The sequence below is a fragment of the Trematomus bernacchii genome, unplaced genomic scaffold (assembly GCF_902827165.1).
Source record: "Trematomus bernacchii unplaced genomic scaffold, fTreBer1.1, whole genome shotgun sequence".
NCBI lineage: Eukaryota > Metazoa > Chordata > Actinopteri > Perciformes > Nototheniidae > Trematomus > Trematomus bernacchii.
Genome location: NW_022987800.1, coordinates 786,150 through 802,841, shown reverse-complemented (window position 1 = coordinate 802,841; position 16,692 = coordinate 786,150). Strand labels below are relative to the sequence as shown.

General features: G+C 41.4%; 1 protein-coding gene across 1 annotated transcript; it reads right to left on the bottom strand.

Moving 5' to 3' along the window:
• Positions 1-2,992: 2,992 nt before the first annotated feature.
• LOC117497959 (endonuclease domain-containing 1 protein-like) lies at positions 2,993-8,659 on the bottom strand. Its single transcript, XM_034150001.1, has 3 exons — positions 8,587-8,659; positions 5,050-5,394; positions 2,993-3,678 (listed from the first exon to the last, which is right to left on the bottom strand). The coding sequence occupies exons 1-3, from the start codon at positions 8,605-8,607 to the stop codon at positions 3,067-3,069; spliced, it is 978 nt and encodes a 325-aa protein (XP_034005892.1). The 5' UTR covers positions 8,608-8,659; the 3' UTR covers positions 2,993-3,066.
• Positions 8,660-16,692: the final 8,033 nt, after the last annotated feature.

Sequence of the window (16,692 nt, the reverse complement as noted above, 5' to 3'; positions counted from 1 at the left end):
GTTCAAGTAGAAAGTACAGGTATATGGGGTTCAAAATGATACGAAGTAGAAAGTACAGGTATGTTGGTTCAAAATGTAGAGAAGGAGAAAGTACAGGTATTGGGTTCAACATGTAAATGAAGTAGAAAGGTACAGGTATTTGGGTTCAAATGTCAAGAAGTAGAAAAGTACATGTGTATTTGAGGTCAAAATGTAAGAAAGTAAGAAAGTATCAGGTATTTGTGTTCCAACCATGTAAGAAGTAGAAAGTACAGGTATTTGTGTTCACAATGTAGAGAAGTAGAAAGTACAGGTATTGTGTTCAACATGTAAGAAGTAGAAAGTACAGGTATTTGTGTTCAACATGTAAGAAGTAGAAAGTACAGGTATTTGGGTTCAACATGTAAGAAGTAGAAAGTACAGGTATTTGGGTTCAACCATGTAAGAAGTAGAAAGTACAGGTATTTGGGTTCAACATGTAAGAAGTAGAAAGACAGGGTATTTGTGTTTCAACATGTAAGAAGTAGAAAGTACAGGTATTTGAGTTCAACATGTAAGAAGTAGAAAGTACAGGTATTTGGGTTCAACATGTAAGAAGTCAAAGTAAAAAAGTCGTCTCAGAGTAGAACAACAAGTTAAGTACAGTAACAAAGTATTTGTACTCCACTACTTCCCACCTCTGGTAGTATGCAAGGACATTCTAGTAATAGTGAGAAATATATACTTGTGTCAGAGTCGAACACAGGATGGAGGTATTTGAAAGAGGAAGAGGAGGATTGACCATCGTCGGAGGCCTTGAGGTTTGAGGAGGAGCTGAATTATTATTATTATTATTATTATTATTTATTTATTTGACAGGGACAGTGCACATTGATTGACATTTCTGTAAATGCGCCAGAGTTAGCCAACAGGCTATTTTTCATCTGTAGTCCCTGGACAGATGTTGAAAGTCATCCTAAGGGGAAGGCGGATGATGAGTGGAGATGACGCGATAAGCCATTGAAGTCGGAGTACTTGTGGAGTTTGACTGAGAAACACTGGATGTTGGAAGAGATGCATTGGTGGCTTGAACGGTACCTGTGCTCGTTTCATTTGGAGAAAAGCTGAATGTGGGATTTGAAAGAGTAACGTTGTCGCTGGAAGGAACAACAGTCGAACTGCTCTGAGGCGTTGGAGAAGTTAATGGCTCAGTAGTCATTTTTGCAAGGGTAGTAGCAGCTGATGCAAATGTAGGATGAAGTTCAGTTGAGTTTGAAGCGACAGTAATGCCACTAAGTGTGGGGGTGGCAGTTTGAGGCATTGCAGAAACTGTAGAAGTAACTAAAGGAGGATTGGTGGAAGTGCTTTCCTCAAAAACAGCTGTTTGAGTGGTTGCTGTGGCTGCAACGACGGAGGGGGTTGATGTAACAGGTGCAGCAGTTACAGGGGTTGACGTTGTTTGGGGCTTTGTAGTTTCTGGAAGTTTTGCCAGGGTCGGTGCGATGGTAGAAGATTGTTTGTTAGAAGATTGTTTGGTAGAAGATTGTTGGGTAGAGGTTGCAGCTACTCCTACTCCTACTCCTACTCCTACTCCTACTCCTACTCCTACTACTACTCCTACTCCTACTCCTACTCCTACTCCTACTCCTACTCCTACTACTACTCCTACTCCTACTCCTACTCCTACTCCTACTCCTACTCCTACTCCTACTCCTACTCCTACTACTACTCCTACTCCTACTCCTACTCCTACTCCTACTCCATCTCCTACTCCTTCTCCACCTTCTCCTTTTCCGTTTTCTTTGTTCTTTGTGGTTGTGGTTTTTGTAGTGGTAGTAGTTGTTGTAGTTTTGGTGGTTGCTGTGGGGACTGTGGTTGTTGTAGTTGTTGCAGTGGAAGTAGTTGTTGAAGCAGTTGTTCCTGTGGTTGGTGTAGGGACTTTGGTTGTAGCTGGAATTGTAGTTTGGGGTTGAGTTGTTGTAGAAGGAGTTGTGGTTGGTTGAGTTGTTGTGGTAGTTGATGCAACAGATGTTGTGGTAGGAGGGAGAGTGGCTGTAGTAGGAGTTTCTGTCGTTGTAGGTATAGTGGTGCTCAAAATGGTAACAGCAGTAGTTGAGTGGGGACTGGTTGTCATAGTAGTGGAGCTAGTTGTTGTGGTTGTAGGGGCAGATGTTGTACTCAGAGGCGTGGATGTGGCAGAATATGGTCTAGATGTGGTAGTGATAGGAGTAGATGTCGTTGTAACAGGGTCAGATGTGGGACTGATAGGCATAGATGTGGTAGAAAGAGGGGCAGATGTGGAAGTGAAAGAGCTTAATGATGTTGTAGGTGGGGGAGATGTGGTAGAAAGTGGGAAAGATGTGGTATAAAGAGTGCCAGATGTTGTACTGTAAGGGTAAATTGTGGTAGAAAGAGTGCCAGATGTTGTACTGTAAGGGTAAATTGTGGTAGAAAGAGTGCCAGGTGTTGTACTGTAAGGGTCAAATGTGGTAGAAAGAGTGCCAGACGTTGTAGAAAGAGTTCCAGATCTGGTAGAAAGAGTTCCATATGTGGGCCAGATGTAGTAGTGAGATCGGCAGATGTGGTATAAAGAGTGCCAGATGTTGTAGAAGGTGGACCAGATGTTGTACTGTAAAGGTCAGATGTGGTAGTGAAACGGGAAGTTGTAGTAGAAAGTGGAACAGATGAAGAAGTCAGTGGGCCAGATGTAGTAGTTAGATCGGCAGATGTTGTACTGTAAGGGTCAGAGGTGCTAGAAAGTAGGCCAGATGTGGTACTAAGAGGGCCAGATGTGGGACTACATGGAGAAGCAGCATTCAGTTATTATGCTCCAAATATCTGGAACAAACTACCAGAAACCTACTTTTAAATCCAGGCTGAAAACTTTTCTTTTTGACGCTGCTTTTATATATATTCATATCTTAAACTGCACTGTAACTTTTATTCATGTATTTTTTCTTTTAATGTTTATTTTTATTATCTTTGCTTTTGAATGAATATTTTTAAATACCATTTTCTGAATGTCTTTCATTTTTGTAAAGCACTTTGAATTGCCTTGTTGAAAGGTGCTATATAAATAAACTTGCCTTGCCTTGCCTTACTAAGAGGTCAAGTTTTGGAACTAGGGTTGCATTGGCATTCTTTGTTTCCATCATTTAGATCTTGGTAAAACTGAGTGACAGTTGTGTCGAGAGGACATTCTGTTCCAGGAAACACTTCAAATCCTGAGCTCACTTTGCTCAGTTCACTTTGGAGGTCTGCCAAGGTCTTGGTCTGCAGATCTGTTTCACCATCGATGTTTGGGCCCCAGTGGGCACTTGCTAGCCACCTTTTCTCACTCTTACTGTAGCAGCAGAACGCAGACCAGAGCATGGACGGGACATTAACCTTGTTTGAAATTATGTTGTTGCCTGGCTGGGCTCCAATGACCAAAAAGCCTTCTTTGATATCGTTGTTATTGATGCAATATTTGTCCAGAACACATTTGATGCATTTCTCCATTTTGTTCCAGCTTCCCTGGTTGAATTTATCATTCTGTGGAACAACGTTGGTGAGGGTGAAGGTAGACTTCTTATCATCTACTGTAGAGGCGTAAGAGCTTGGAAATAAATGCCCTCTGTCGAACCCTTGGTTGGTGTAGTCAGAATTACCAGCCTGGTTATTGTAGGTATTTCCTTTGCCATCCATCATCATGTTCTCATTGCCCTTAATGTCCTCAAGCTGTAACAATTAAAAGGCAAAGTTACTGAGGGCAGGGTGGTTGAGTTGAGGATTGGTTCCTCAAAGCAGTGTTTACGTTTCTTGGCCCAACAATGTTATAGTATAGTTGTGAATGATTAGATCAGCGGTTCCCAACCTTTTTCAACTCAGGGCCCACTTAAGAATCAAAAAGATGTTCGCGGCCCACATTCAACCATAAACAATACGGAGGCTAAATAAAGTTCTGATTGGTCAATTCAGAACATGTGACACGTTGTTAATCCAGTAGAACAGACCGCTTTCAAGGACTGTAATGACCGTTGCTAAGGAGGATCAAGAAAGAGAAATGAAAAGAGGTTAAAATAAAAATAAATCTTAATAATGAAATGTTTCCACACAAATCATAATGTTTTGAAAATTATTTGCTGGCAAATATTGAATTTACATTTACACCCTTTAATATTTAATTTGGGCTTTTAGATGAAGACACAAGACGCACACAGTTAATAAATATAACTATTCTTCTGGCTAAAATAAAAAGTCAATCAAGGAGTAATCTTAATTTAAAGTGGACCTATCATGCTATATTTGAATAATATAGTGTAGGACCATACGTATATAAGGCATATTTATACTTTTATTTTTTCAAAATACCAAACAGATCATGCATTTTAGCCATGCCTCATTTTGCTCAATTTGACATTTTTTAGCTCTGTATTTGCAAGGGCTGATTCTGTGAGAACAGCACCATCTACTGGCCTGGCATATGTACTACAGCGTCTCCAGCGCTTTCGAACGGCAATGGCCGTGGCTGTCTCCTCCTGATTGGTGGAGTTGGCCCAATAGCCGTAGTGCCACCGTCCTGACGTCAGGACAGTGTTCAAATCTGGATCAGTTTTTATCAGATCCGTTGCAGCCCCTTTTTTAGAGATTTGGGTATGGAGGAAAATAGAGAGGGTTGTGTTTTCTGACACTTGGTGAGTTCCCTGGAACACCGGGGACACATATTCATGTATAAAAGACGTACAAAAGTGCATTTTGCATGATAGGTCCCCTTTAAGGTGTTTGAAGAGTAGATTAAAAATACAATTTCTTTTGGAAAAAATGATTGCCACAAAAAATGAAAGGGTGGCTCAACGCGCCATGACATGGGAAATAATGAGCTCTAACGAAGAGTGGGATCAAAGGAACAATAAATATGCCATGTTGTGTTTTTGGTGGTTTTTGGTTGTCAACCTATTTTTGTTTGTGAAATGTTGAAGTGATCCTACCTATCTTTATTTCTTCTGTTTTTGTTTAGTTGTTGTCTGAGATGGGAATGTCATCTCCTATTATGTTATTGTTATGTCCAGGTTGGGAACCGCTGGATTAGATAGTACAACAAAAACATACCTGGGGTTCTGTTTTCCAACCTTCATTCTTAGGTCTTCCAATGCTGCTTGTCCCGATGTACTTGGAAGCAGAAAACACTGGGATCTTGTTTGTCGTGTCGTAGAGCGTCACATAACGTTTAATGTCAAGGTGAGTCTGGCAAATGGCTTTGTATCTGTTCTGGTCCAGGATGTTCCCTCCCTCTAGGATTCCTGGGACATTTGGTGGAGTTTCGTTAAGGACAAACCCTGCACATTCTGACATTGACTTCACCACTTCGGATCCAGTGGGAACGATGGATAGGAGGAGGAGGAGAGCAGCGAGGGGCGGGATGCTCCACATCTTCAGAAATGCCATCGCCAAACACTAGGGTCAAAAGACAGAACAAAACGAATGATGAAACATGACATGACTGTAGTTTCACAAGTGGACTGTTGCACTTCAACTTCTTAAAGAGGCCCTACAATGATTATTTGCCATACATTCTTTATCAGATTGGTACTGTTTGACTCAATCCAAGTTAGACTTCGACTACAAGCATGGGCGGTGCCAGAGATTTTCTGTTGGGGGTGCTGTGGGGTAGCTTGCCGCTTCATAGAGGTTGCTCAAACATGTAGGGTTTCCCATTAAGGTAGCTACTGTATATGGGCTACAGTGAAATGTTCTACTGCAACACTCCCCACACGCACATACAGGCTACACCCGCGGCTGTTACAATGAAGGCTCGATAATCAGCTCACGGCATATAGGAAGGATAAAGTGCTGTTTTTTATAAGTGGGGGGCGGACCTGCCTCCTAGGGCTGAAGTTAAAGTTAAATTATTGAAGTTAAAAGCATCAATCTGGTGCACTTTGAGAGCAAAATGAAGAGATGGATACATCTCTCAACACCCATATGAAACTGAACTGTAAACAGATTTTCTTTTTCTTTATGGATATTTTACTAATCACTCCCCTTTTAAACTGTATTATTATTTTACTGTCATATAGTAATTCATACCTGTTTTTCATTTATTCTCTTATTGTTTTATAACTATAGTGATCATATGAAGTGTGCCTCGGAAATACTTGTTTACATAAATGGTGATCAAACCGTTTTGAGACCCACTGAGATAACTTAGACTAAAGTTAACTATCTAAACACTGAGAGAGTCCTTTAGCTCAGGGGACCGGCAGATACATAAAAAAAAAAATCGCGGACCGGTTGTCAATTTTAACTGATTTTAATATTTACTCACCACCAGCAGGTAGCAACAGAGGCTAATTGTATGTAACAGCCTGAACAAATACTAGAACAATATGCATCCAAAACATATTAACAAAGTTTAAAAAAGAACCGGTGTTGTTTTTTTGGTTTTTCGGAAAACCAAAAAAACGACGTTATTCAGTTTTTAAACCAAAACGGGAAAACAGATAAATCAACGTTTTGGTTTTGTTTGTATGATTTACGGATAATCCAGTGAATGCTGGGAAAACGAGGAGAAGGCGCATTATGAAGGAGGTGTGTGTGTGTGTGTGTGTGTGTGTGTGTGTGTGTGTGTGTGTGTGTGTGTGTGTGTGTGTGTGTGTGTGTGTGTGTGTGTGTGTGTGTGTGTGTGTGTGTGTGTGTGTGTGTGTGTGTGTGTGACACACTGGCATTTGTTTTCAGAAGATATTATAATAGTGTTGTTCGTTCCGGTGCACTCCGACAGCATTTAGCACTAAATCGAGATTAAGATTAAACTAATTTATTTTGGGAACAGCTGCATATATGGAGTTAGCCATATGTGTGTAAATTACTGTTCATAAACATTTGAAAACAAATGCCGGTGTCGGACAGACACAAACACACCGAACACACAGAGCTGAGCTGAGCAGAACACATACTCACACACATCATGCGCCTTGGTGACTGACTGGACATCTCCTTCATAAAACTAATAAAAGGGGGAGTAATCGGGCAGTTCGATGTGTGTAGATGTGTGTGTGGTTAACACGTAGCAGCCTGCAGTCACTCTTAAGCTGTTCTGATGAAGTTAAACACAGCGAATGCGGTGCGTAAAAAGGCACAGCTCTTTACGCGCTGGTGCTGCACTTCTCAGAGGCGGAGTATACGTCCCGCTGCCTCCTGATGTTGCAGCCATTTCATGAAGTGAAGGAGGTTTTCCTTCTATAAAACAGCTGTGGGCAGCAGATACCGTGAGAGTCCCGGACATGAATTCATAGATCCAGGCAGACTGGTTTACTTTCCTGTTTTGCCAATCCGGTGCTTAAACAAATAGCTCTACACCCCTGGCCGACATGTCCAGACTTAAAATGAAGTCCGAGTTTGAAATATATCTCAAATAATGTATGCACCACCATTTCCCCACATAAACATAACAGTCTGCAATCAAACGGTTGTCTCTTGTGCGCTCCTCTCCCTACTTGGCACACCGGTAACATGCTCGTGCGCACAAGAGGCTGAGACCTTAGGCTGAGCCGCCGAATCCCTCGGAACATCATAAAAGCCATTTTCAACGGTTTTCTGGTGAAAGATGAACTAGCTACTGGATGAAATAATATGACTGGTGGCACAGGTGCGAAAATTAAACACTTTTTGAAAAATATATTATGATAAAATATTTTGATATATTTATAATTCTGCAAATATTACGATAAACTCACAGCTATTTCGCGGCCCGGCAGTAACACCGCCGCGGCCCGGTACCGGTCCGCGGACCGGGGGTTGGGAACCCCTGCTTTAGCTCACTGAGCTGACGTTATTTGACAGGAGAGGACTTTCCTTTTTAGTTGTAGAAACAGCTTCTAAAATCCGTTAGCGCAGCAACAACAATATCTCTCTCTCTCTCTCTCTCTCTCTCTCTCTCTCTCTCTCTCTCTCTCTCTCTCTCTCTCTCTCTCTCTCTCTCTCTCTCTCGTGCACTCGTGCCACACACACGGAGCCGAGCTTGAATGAAACACCCAGAAGTAGGCTACTTGTACTGTACTGTACAGTTGCTAGGCCAATTGTTGGTGTTGCTGTAGCAACTGCAAGCTACCGCCTGGCGCCGCCCCTGACCACAAGTACTATTACATTACATTTCATTTAGCTGACGCTTTTATCCAAAGCGACTTACAATTACCAATTACAGGGACATTCTCCCTGGAGTAACTAAGGGCTAAGTGCCTTACTCAAGGGCACACTAGTGGTACTTTTACCGTGTACTTTTTGAGTAATCCTCTGTCAAAATCCCCTCCTGAGTACAATAATGCATGTTTTCTGCTATCTTTGATGAGAGATAAAATGACAAATTATTGGTTTTGGCTAGACTAGTTTGACTGAAATGTTCAATATAATCTGATGACTAAAGAAATACTAAAATGTCAACAGTTAAGACTAAATAAAGACAAAATGAACACTGGTACTGTCTATAGTAGGTGAGTAGACCAAGCATTTTCCTGAGCTGACCAACTGTCTGTGGTCTGATGTCTTTCAGTTCTCTAACAGCTTCAAAAGCAGCTGGATCAACTCTGCTGCCCTCTGAAGAGACTATCCTGCCTAAATAACGGACCTCCTGCTTAAAAAGATCACACTTACTTGGCTTGAGTTTGATGCCATTCTCTCTGAGGCGCTGCAACACTCTTCAGGTGTCGTTGAAATGACTGTCAAAGTTTTTACTTAAGACTATAGTGTGTCGTCCAGATAGGGAATGCAAATGTTGTACCTGGTGATAAGCTTTCCCTTGGTCTAGGAGCGAGAACCAGGAATTACCATCTAAACTGTCCATGATGTCGTGGACACGAGGGATTGGCTGGTTGTCTGAATGAGTCTACTTGTTCAGGTCTCTGTAGTCTATACACAACCTCAGGGTGCCGTCTTTTTTTCTTACACACACGACAGATGAAGAATATGAAGAGGTTGACTTCCTGACCCAGCCCTGTGCGATTAGATCATGGATGTAGGTCTTCATCTCTTGATACAGTGGTCGTGGCACTGACGTGTATGTGCGTTTGACAGGTTCAGAGTCTTTGAGAGAGATGTTCATTTGCAATCTTTCAATACACCCAATATCATTGTCTGATGTTGAAAAGGAATGACGCTCTTCCCTTAGCATCTGTCTGACTACTTTTCTCTGCTCTTCATTCAGGTGACCTAAATCAACTGGTGGATCCCATTGCTCATGACCATTACATGGGGTTTGAATAGTGGTGTGATTCACTGTGACTGGTGTTGTAATCTTGGCAGTCAAACATCTGGGCAGGTAACACTGTCATAATAGTCTGTACTGAGTCAACTTATGTGTGCCCTGGCAAAACAATGTCATGGTCAGATGGGTTAGAAACATCAATGATGATGACTGGAAAAAACAGTTTCTTGACTTTGGCTAGTGTGTCAAATAACTCAAGTCCATCTGGCCACTGGGGGATGAGATTGGGCTGAAATAACATAGTCATGTCATCTTTAAAGGGCTTGGAAGCTACAAGACCATCAATCTGAATGCTGCTGTGCTTTGGTACTGCAATATTCTCTTTCTTAGTTTGTACTGCATACTCATCTGTCTGCTCTGCGCCAACAGCCTGTATAAAAGCCCCCACCTTGTTTCTTTTGAGACTTGGGAAGGCTTTCTTCACTGTACTGTACTGTTTAGTCTTTCAGTCTTTTCGAGGATGTGCTCAATAACATTGAAACCAATGATGGGACGGGACAGGTTGTATCCCTTCATGCCTTTCACTTTTTTCAAACCATTGCATTTGCTCTTGTGTTCATTCCAATGTTGTTTTTGACATGCTTTTGAACAGTATACAGTGTTTTTACAAGATTAACATTGTTGCAGCTTGTTTGAATCTTCAGTATCACAGTTTTCACATTTCTGAGACTTTTTGCTGTTTATGATTAACACTTGTCTCGCAGGGATAACCATTAACGGTTTAAAGGGGTCTCTCCGGTCGGACTCCTCTGATTTTACATCCAGCTTGAAAGTGTTCCCCATTTCCACATCAGAAACAGTGTGTGCAATGTTCATCTGCTCCTGTCTGCTGGCACACAAAACATCTCCTTGAAGCATAAGAAGAGCGGTTGGTGTACGGATGAGGTGCATACTGGGGCTGTCTTGGCGCAGGTGCTTGGGGCTGGCTGTAGTTGCCATGGTTACCATAATATTGCTGCTGGGAAACAGGTGGCTGGGGTCCCTATCTGGCCTCCTACCTGAGGGTTGGGAATAGAGCTGTGGCTGAAACATAGGTTGCTGCAATGTCTCTTTAATCTGAGCTATCTCTGCACAGAGACCTTTAAGAGAAGCAACACCGGCCTTAAGATCTGATAACTCTGTTAGTAGTTCAGGGGGTACGCTTGCTTTGACCTCCTTCACAGGATACTTTGCAGGTGGCTTATGTTCTGGCTGGACTTCACTAACACTAGCTGGCTGTGGGGCACTAAACCTTTTCTTGTTTTTTCTTTCTGTATCATTAGCACGGGCCATGTTTAGCGTCTCTAGCAAAAGCTCATCTGATGTGTCAGTGTAGCAGAAGGGGCTATGGCTATACATACATATACGATAGGGAGAGTTAGATTTACTGTCAACTTAAATGACCTTTCCCTAGTCCTAAAAATAACTTAAAAGATGCACAATACCTCATTAAACAGCGGGAACAGGTAATGTTTAACGGTATGCTGATTATGTTTACACACAGAGCAAAACACTGCACACAGAAAGAACTTGTACAAAATAATGTAAAGAGCAGAAAATCAACAAGAGATATTTTAACCTTTAAGATCACAGAAGGCACAATGCTCACTCGACAAAAGTCCAGCTTTAGGCACAAGCTATAAAGAGCGGAAGAGAGCATCAAACACCAAGATCAGAGTTCAAATGGACCTTTCTGCGTAGTTCCTGCTGAAGGCGCATGATAAAGCTATTGGAGATATCCAGATTGCTTCAAATTAACTCATTTTTTATAAAAACTTTCCACATCAGGGTCAAAGTTAAATTAAAGTTGTTCTATTTACAGGATTTCCTGAGGGTGGGTCTGCTTTCTTTCACAACAAAAAAGCCTCCCTTCTGCAGCAGTGTGTCTATCTGTAGGCTCATTTCTGTAGTGTGTATTACCATTTAAATCTACCAATGTACACTAGACATGAGCTTCAGGGCAAATGAATAATAAATAAGTATTCAACTGTCTCCTTTTCACATACAGGAAGAAAGTAAATGTTTTTTTCTAGCAGAGAATACTTATCAATTAAATGATAACTGATTTATACTCAAGTATTAAATTAGATCATATTCGGTACTTCTGGTTTTCGAAAATGTTTGACACCCAAATAAACTGAAAATCCTATAAACAGGATCCCCAAAAGGCAGCTGAAAACCACGACTGGGATCAGTTTGCTGCGACTGGACACACCTGATAAAAAGATAAGGTTTATTAAGAGCTTGGCTAAAGAGAAGCAGGAAGTCACATTGTATGCCACCACGTATTCTTCCATACTCCTATATTTGCAAATGTAAATGACCCTTATCTTGGTCTTAAGCAAATCTGCCTCTATTCAAAACATGGTCAAACACAGAGGTGCTGCAAAACTAAAGTTCAAGTAGGATGTCCCATCTGTTACTATCTGCCCTATTCCTAATGTGAAAAGGACATTCTAATATCAAAATATGCATTAATTCTTAGGTTTGATGGCTCCAAAAAACTACTTTCTGCCACCTTTATTGGCCGTTTCTTCCTTACAGTGGCGGCTCCAGAGTATTTGTGTTGGGTAATCTATGGTAGGGCTAACCCATACAGTGGTGGTGCTCAAGTCAGTATTTGCAATGTAATTACATACACGCTATATCGCCCCCCTTGACAGTGAAACGCCACGCGTGAGGTTTCGATTATTTCCCTGTCTCAATCCAAATTGAACTGTATGAAATAAAAAGGCACATTTGTCTTGTAGCAAATAAAAAGGGCGACCTGGAGCCAATCCTGCAATTTCCCCACAGGTGAAAGAGTTGACATGCTGAAAACCCAACCCCTTTTTTGAAATACTAACATAAAATACACATTCTGGTATTCTCTTGAGAAGAAAAATAAATAAATCTATTACTATACGACATATTTAAAAAAATGAATGCCATTTTTGTTTTTTGATACTTTGTTCTGAAAGCTGAACCTGCTGCTCCTCACAGAGAGAAGAGGGAAGAGGCTGTGTGAATTACTTTACATTGAGGGGCTAAGCCATTTCTTGGTATGGCTGTAGCCTGCCCCAGCCATACCCTGGCGCCGCCACTGCACACACACACACACACACACACACACACACACACACACACACACACACACACACACACACACACACACACACACACACACACACACACACACACACACACACACACACACACACACTCGTTCTAAAAGATCTTTGAAGGAATCAACTGCAGAGCGTCAATTTTTTTGCATTAGTGTCACTTGTCCTATTAAATATGCGCCTTTTCTTATCTACAAGGAGCCCAATTAAGATGGTCCGGTAGGCACATTTAATTTTTATTTTGTTTAATATCAGAGGGGTAAGAAGTACTCAGAACTTGTACTTGAGTAAAAGTAGACAACAACAACACTGTGCACTATCTTCACCGAGTGTATGTGCATTTATTATTCAGACTTTACAAGACTAATGTCTGTGTGAATTTTTGTTAATGAGTACCGTTAACTTCAGCATTTTATTTTTCCTTTTGTCAGGTCTTGTCTTTTAACTGCAAACCATACCTGCTATGGATACAAATATAAACCTGAATCTGAAATCACTTTTAAAAACTTCTCATCATTTATTTTCTGTGATTTTTGGTTAGTTTTATTTTCTGTTAGTTTTAAATGTGTCCTGTTTGTGTGTGAAAGCTAAGGTGCTTTATAAGTAACGCTTTTTTATTATATTATTGTGACAGTTTTATTGAATCTACATTGTGTTCCTGTTTTATGAGCAGTATAGCCAATACAAAAATAAAACACCATCTGTGATGCTAGGATTTATGTTTTTACAGCACTTCCAAAAACTTTAACTTACAATATATAACTCAGATAGACAAGCCCTGCAACAAAAGGACAGCAAAACCAACAACCTCTCCTCTGTTATTGGCAATTATATTTGCCTTTTTCAAATTAAATGGCACCACACTATACAGACCTGTTTTGACCACATTAAATATGTTTTTATATCGCTTTAAATGTGATTGTGTGGTCTATTGTTGGAGAGGACAATGGGTGACATCAATAATGGCATTAACACCTAGAAGCTTTCTAATTTCTCTAATTCCCCTCCTCGACTCCTATCCTCGACTCCCCTCCTCGACTCCCCTCCTCGACTCCCCTCCTCGACTCCCATCCTCGACTCCTATCCTCGTGTCTTAGTCCCGCCCACAGGAGATGCGAGCGGAGGAGTCGAGGAGGGGAACCGAGGAGAGAGGAGGGGAAGCAGCAGGCGTTTACAGAAATGAGAAACCTTCCTTGTAACACCTGCGCCTCCAACCAGGAAGTATCTCAGTATCAGTTTAATGTTTATACAACCTAACAGGTTCCTCTTTATTTATTTTTTGCTAATGATTTACTCCTTTTACATTTTCTCACTATAATCTCCCACCATACCTGTTCAGCAGAACCTGTTTATGTAAAGCATCTGGACTGAGTGTTCATTTAAAAGCAGCTAGATTGAAAGTGAATTTACATTTTCTATACTGAGAGTTAGAAGGCAAGATGTGAATCTATAACCAGCCATGAAAGTGGTTTCAACCAAAAAAATTTACAGGAAATGATGTTTGGCATTGTTACGGCTGCTGTTTCTGTCTGCCCGTTAACCTGTCTGAGATTGTTTGCAGCTGTGTGTAATATGTAAATGAGCTGTGTGGTTGCCCCAATGTCGTTGGCTGTCATCTCCTGGTCCTCCTCCGAAGACGCTGATTGGAGCACGCCGGGCCCGACGCTCTCCAATCCCCGTGCAATCCCAGAGCACACCTTCCGGAGATTACTACAAAGCCTGGGGACAATTACGGTGCGTCTACACAGCAGCGTTAAAAAAATCTTGAAACGCTTCTGCCCCATTCACTTTGAATGGGGTGACGTCACTTTCCCTCACTTTTCGCCGAAATGCATTGTGGGCAGGCGAGCGGAGATTTTCAGGATTTTCAGCATTCAAAGTTGAACAATGTTCAACTTTTGAGGCTGAGGTGGAAGCGTCAGCCAATCAAATCCCGTGTACGCAAATCTGACAGTTCAAGCTCTAGCCAATCAAACGGCGTGTATGCTGGGAGAGACATACCGCAGGTCATTTCCTCATATTCCAAAAAATGGAGGAGAAATTAGCGGTAGCGAATCACCCGGTGCTTTATGACCAGACCTACCGGGATATAAACCGGAGGAGCCAGGCATGGAGGGAGGTGGCAGAGACAGTGGTATGTTTTCGCCTGTTTTGGGGAGTTTATATCCAGTTTACTTCGGGCTTTTTGGCTTCGTATTAGTGATGGGAATTCCGGCTCTTCTTGGTGAGCCGGATCATTTGGCTCGGCTCACCAAGAAGAGCCGGCTCTTTCGGCTCCCAAACGGCTCTTCAGTTTACCACATATTATACCTTTTATAATTCAATCAAATGTAGCCCTGTTTTGACTAATGATTTAAATTATTCAATACATCCTTTGTACTGAAGTATTCAAAAGTAAAAATTACATGTTTAATATCAATTATTTGCTGTGGCCAATTGTTTTCATTGCATTTACAGACCCTTGTATCTCTCTGATACCACCCAATGAATGCACAGACTTGTTTGTAGAACCACGCTACACAAAGCAGATAGCAACACAAAAACTTAAGCATAGACATTTAAAAAAAGGGGCTACTGTATCGACATTTTAAAATTATATTTAAAGAAAGGGCCCTGACAAAACAGCAGGGCTCTATTTCAGTATTAACTATAGAAAAAAAGACAGCAACAGCTGACATCAAATCTTTGCTGAGCCCAAGGATAATCATAAATAAATAACATAGTGAAAATAAATATATTGCAATGCTCAGTACAGCAGCATCCAACCGTCTCTAATCATAAAAAAACATAATAAAAATAAATGTATTGCAATGCTCAAAACAGCAGCATCCAACAGTCTCTAACCCTTGGATATTACATGTCACTGCATGCATGCACGGAGCAGCTGTAGCGCGGAGATCATCATATCATTCTGTCTTGTATTACTTAAAAAAAAAAAAAAAAAAAAAAAAAAACGGTTCGTTCGCGGGCGCGAGCCGGCTCCCGTCGTTCACTTAAAAGAGCCGGCTCTTTGAGCCGGCTCGTTCGCGACCGACACATCACTACTTCGTATGTCGCGGGCGGGAGATTCATGTGATTGGTTGTTCGCAAAAAATCCCCAAGCTTCAGATACGCCCACCTCCAAGATTTTTTTAACGCTGCTGTGTAGACGTACCGTTATCACTCGGTAGGCTCTGCTGCGATCAGACGCCTCACACATTTTGCTCCTGTGTCGTGGACACTTCAGTCTTGAGCTATAGACTGTGTTTGACTATTGTGATCCGTGTTTAGTGTTGTGTGTTTAGCGTGTTTATATGTGTGCTTAGAGTAGCGTGTTGATTTATGTGTTTAGAGTAGCGTGTGTTTAGTTTATCTAGTTAGCTGCGTTTTCCTGCAGCCTCCTTCCAATAAAGTTAATTGGAAGAGATATCAGGTGTGTTAATTAGGCTCATTTTCAAGAGTCCTCCTCCTGTTACCAGCAGTAGAACTGCGCCCTTTTGGCTTCTTTGTTTGGCTTAGGCTTATTTTGACCTCATTTTGTTGTGCACCCTTTGTTGTTGCTCATTAAATCCTATTATAATTACTTACCAAATCCATCTGGTGTATGTTATCTTACTCATCCCTAGTGGGTTCGTAACAGGCATCTTGACTTCTATATATTTTTTAATAAAATGCTCAACTAAGATGCTTGTAAAGATGTGAAAAGCTGAGGTTATTTCTAAAGACTGGTGGTATGTTTTTTTTCACCTTTATTCTGATCATGTAATAAATTCACTGGCTCTCTTAAACTTTCCATGTGCAGGTTTCGCCCCGTGTTTTTCTTTAATAATGAAATTTGCACTTCTTTGGATGCAAGGCAAGTTTATTTTGCATAGTTGTGTTCCAACAAATTCAAAATGCGAACGGAAAGCATGCAACATACATTCAAAATCACATTGAGGAGTAAAATAAAGGTAATTAAATCCTCTAATTAAGTCAAGTCCACTAACTGAAGGACTTTTAATTTGAAGGAAAGCACAGCGGCTCAGCATATAGTGGCACCAAATGTTTGAGGAGGGTATTGTCAACACCTGCTAGTTCTCACTCTGGTATTGGGATAGCACCTGGTAGTATGCAAGGACATTCTGGTAATAGTGAGAAATATATACTTGTGTCAGAGTCGGACACAGGATGGAGGAATTTGAAAGAGGAAGAGGAGGATTGATCATCGTCGGAGGCCTTGAAGTTTGAGCAGGGGCTGAAGGGGAAGGCGGACGATGAGTGGAGATGACGCGATAAGCCATTGAAGTCGGAGTACTTGTGGAGTTTGACTGAGAAACACTGGATATTGGAAGAGATGCATTGGTGGCTTGAACGGTACCTGTGCTCGTTTGATTTGGAGAAAAGCTGAATGTGGGATTTGAAAGAGTAACGTTGTCGCTGGAAGGAACAACA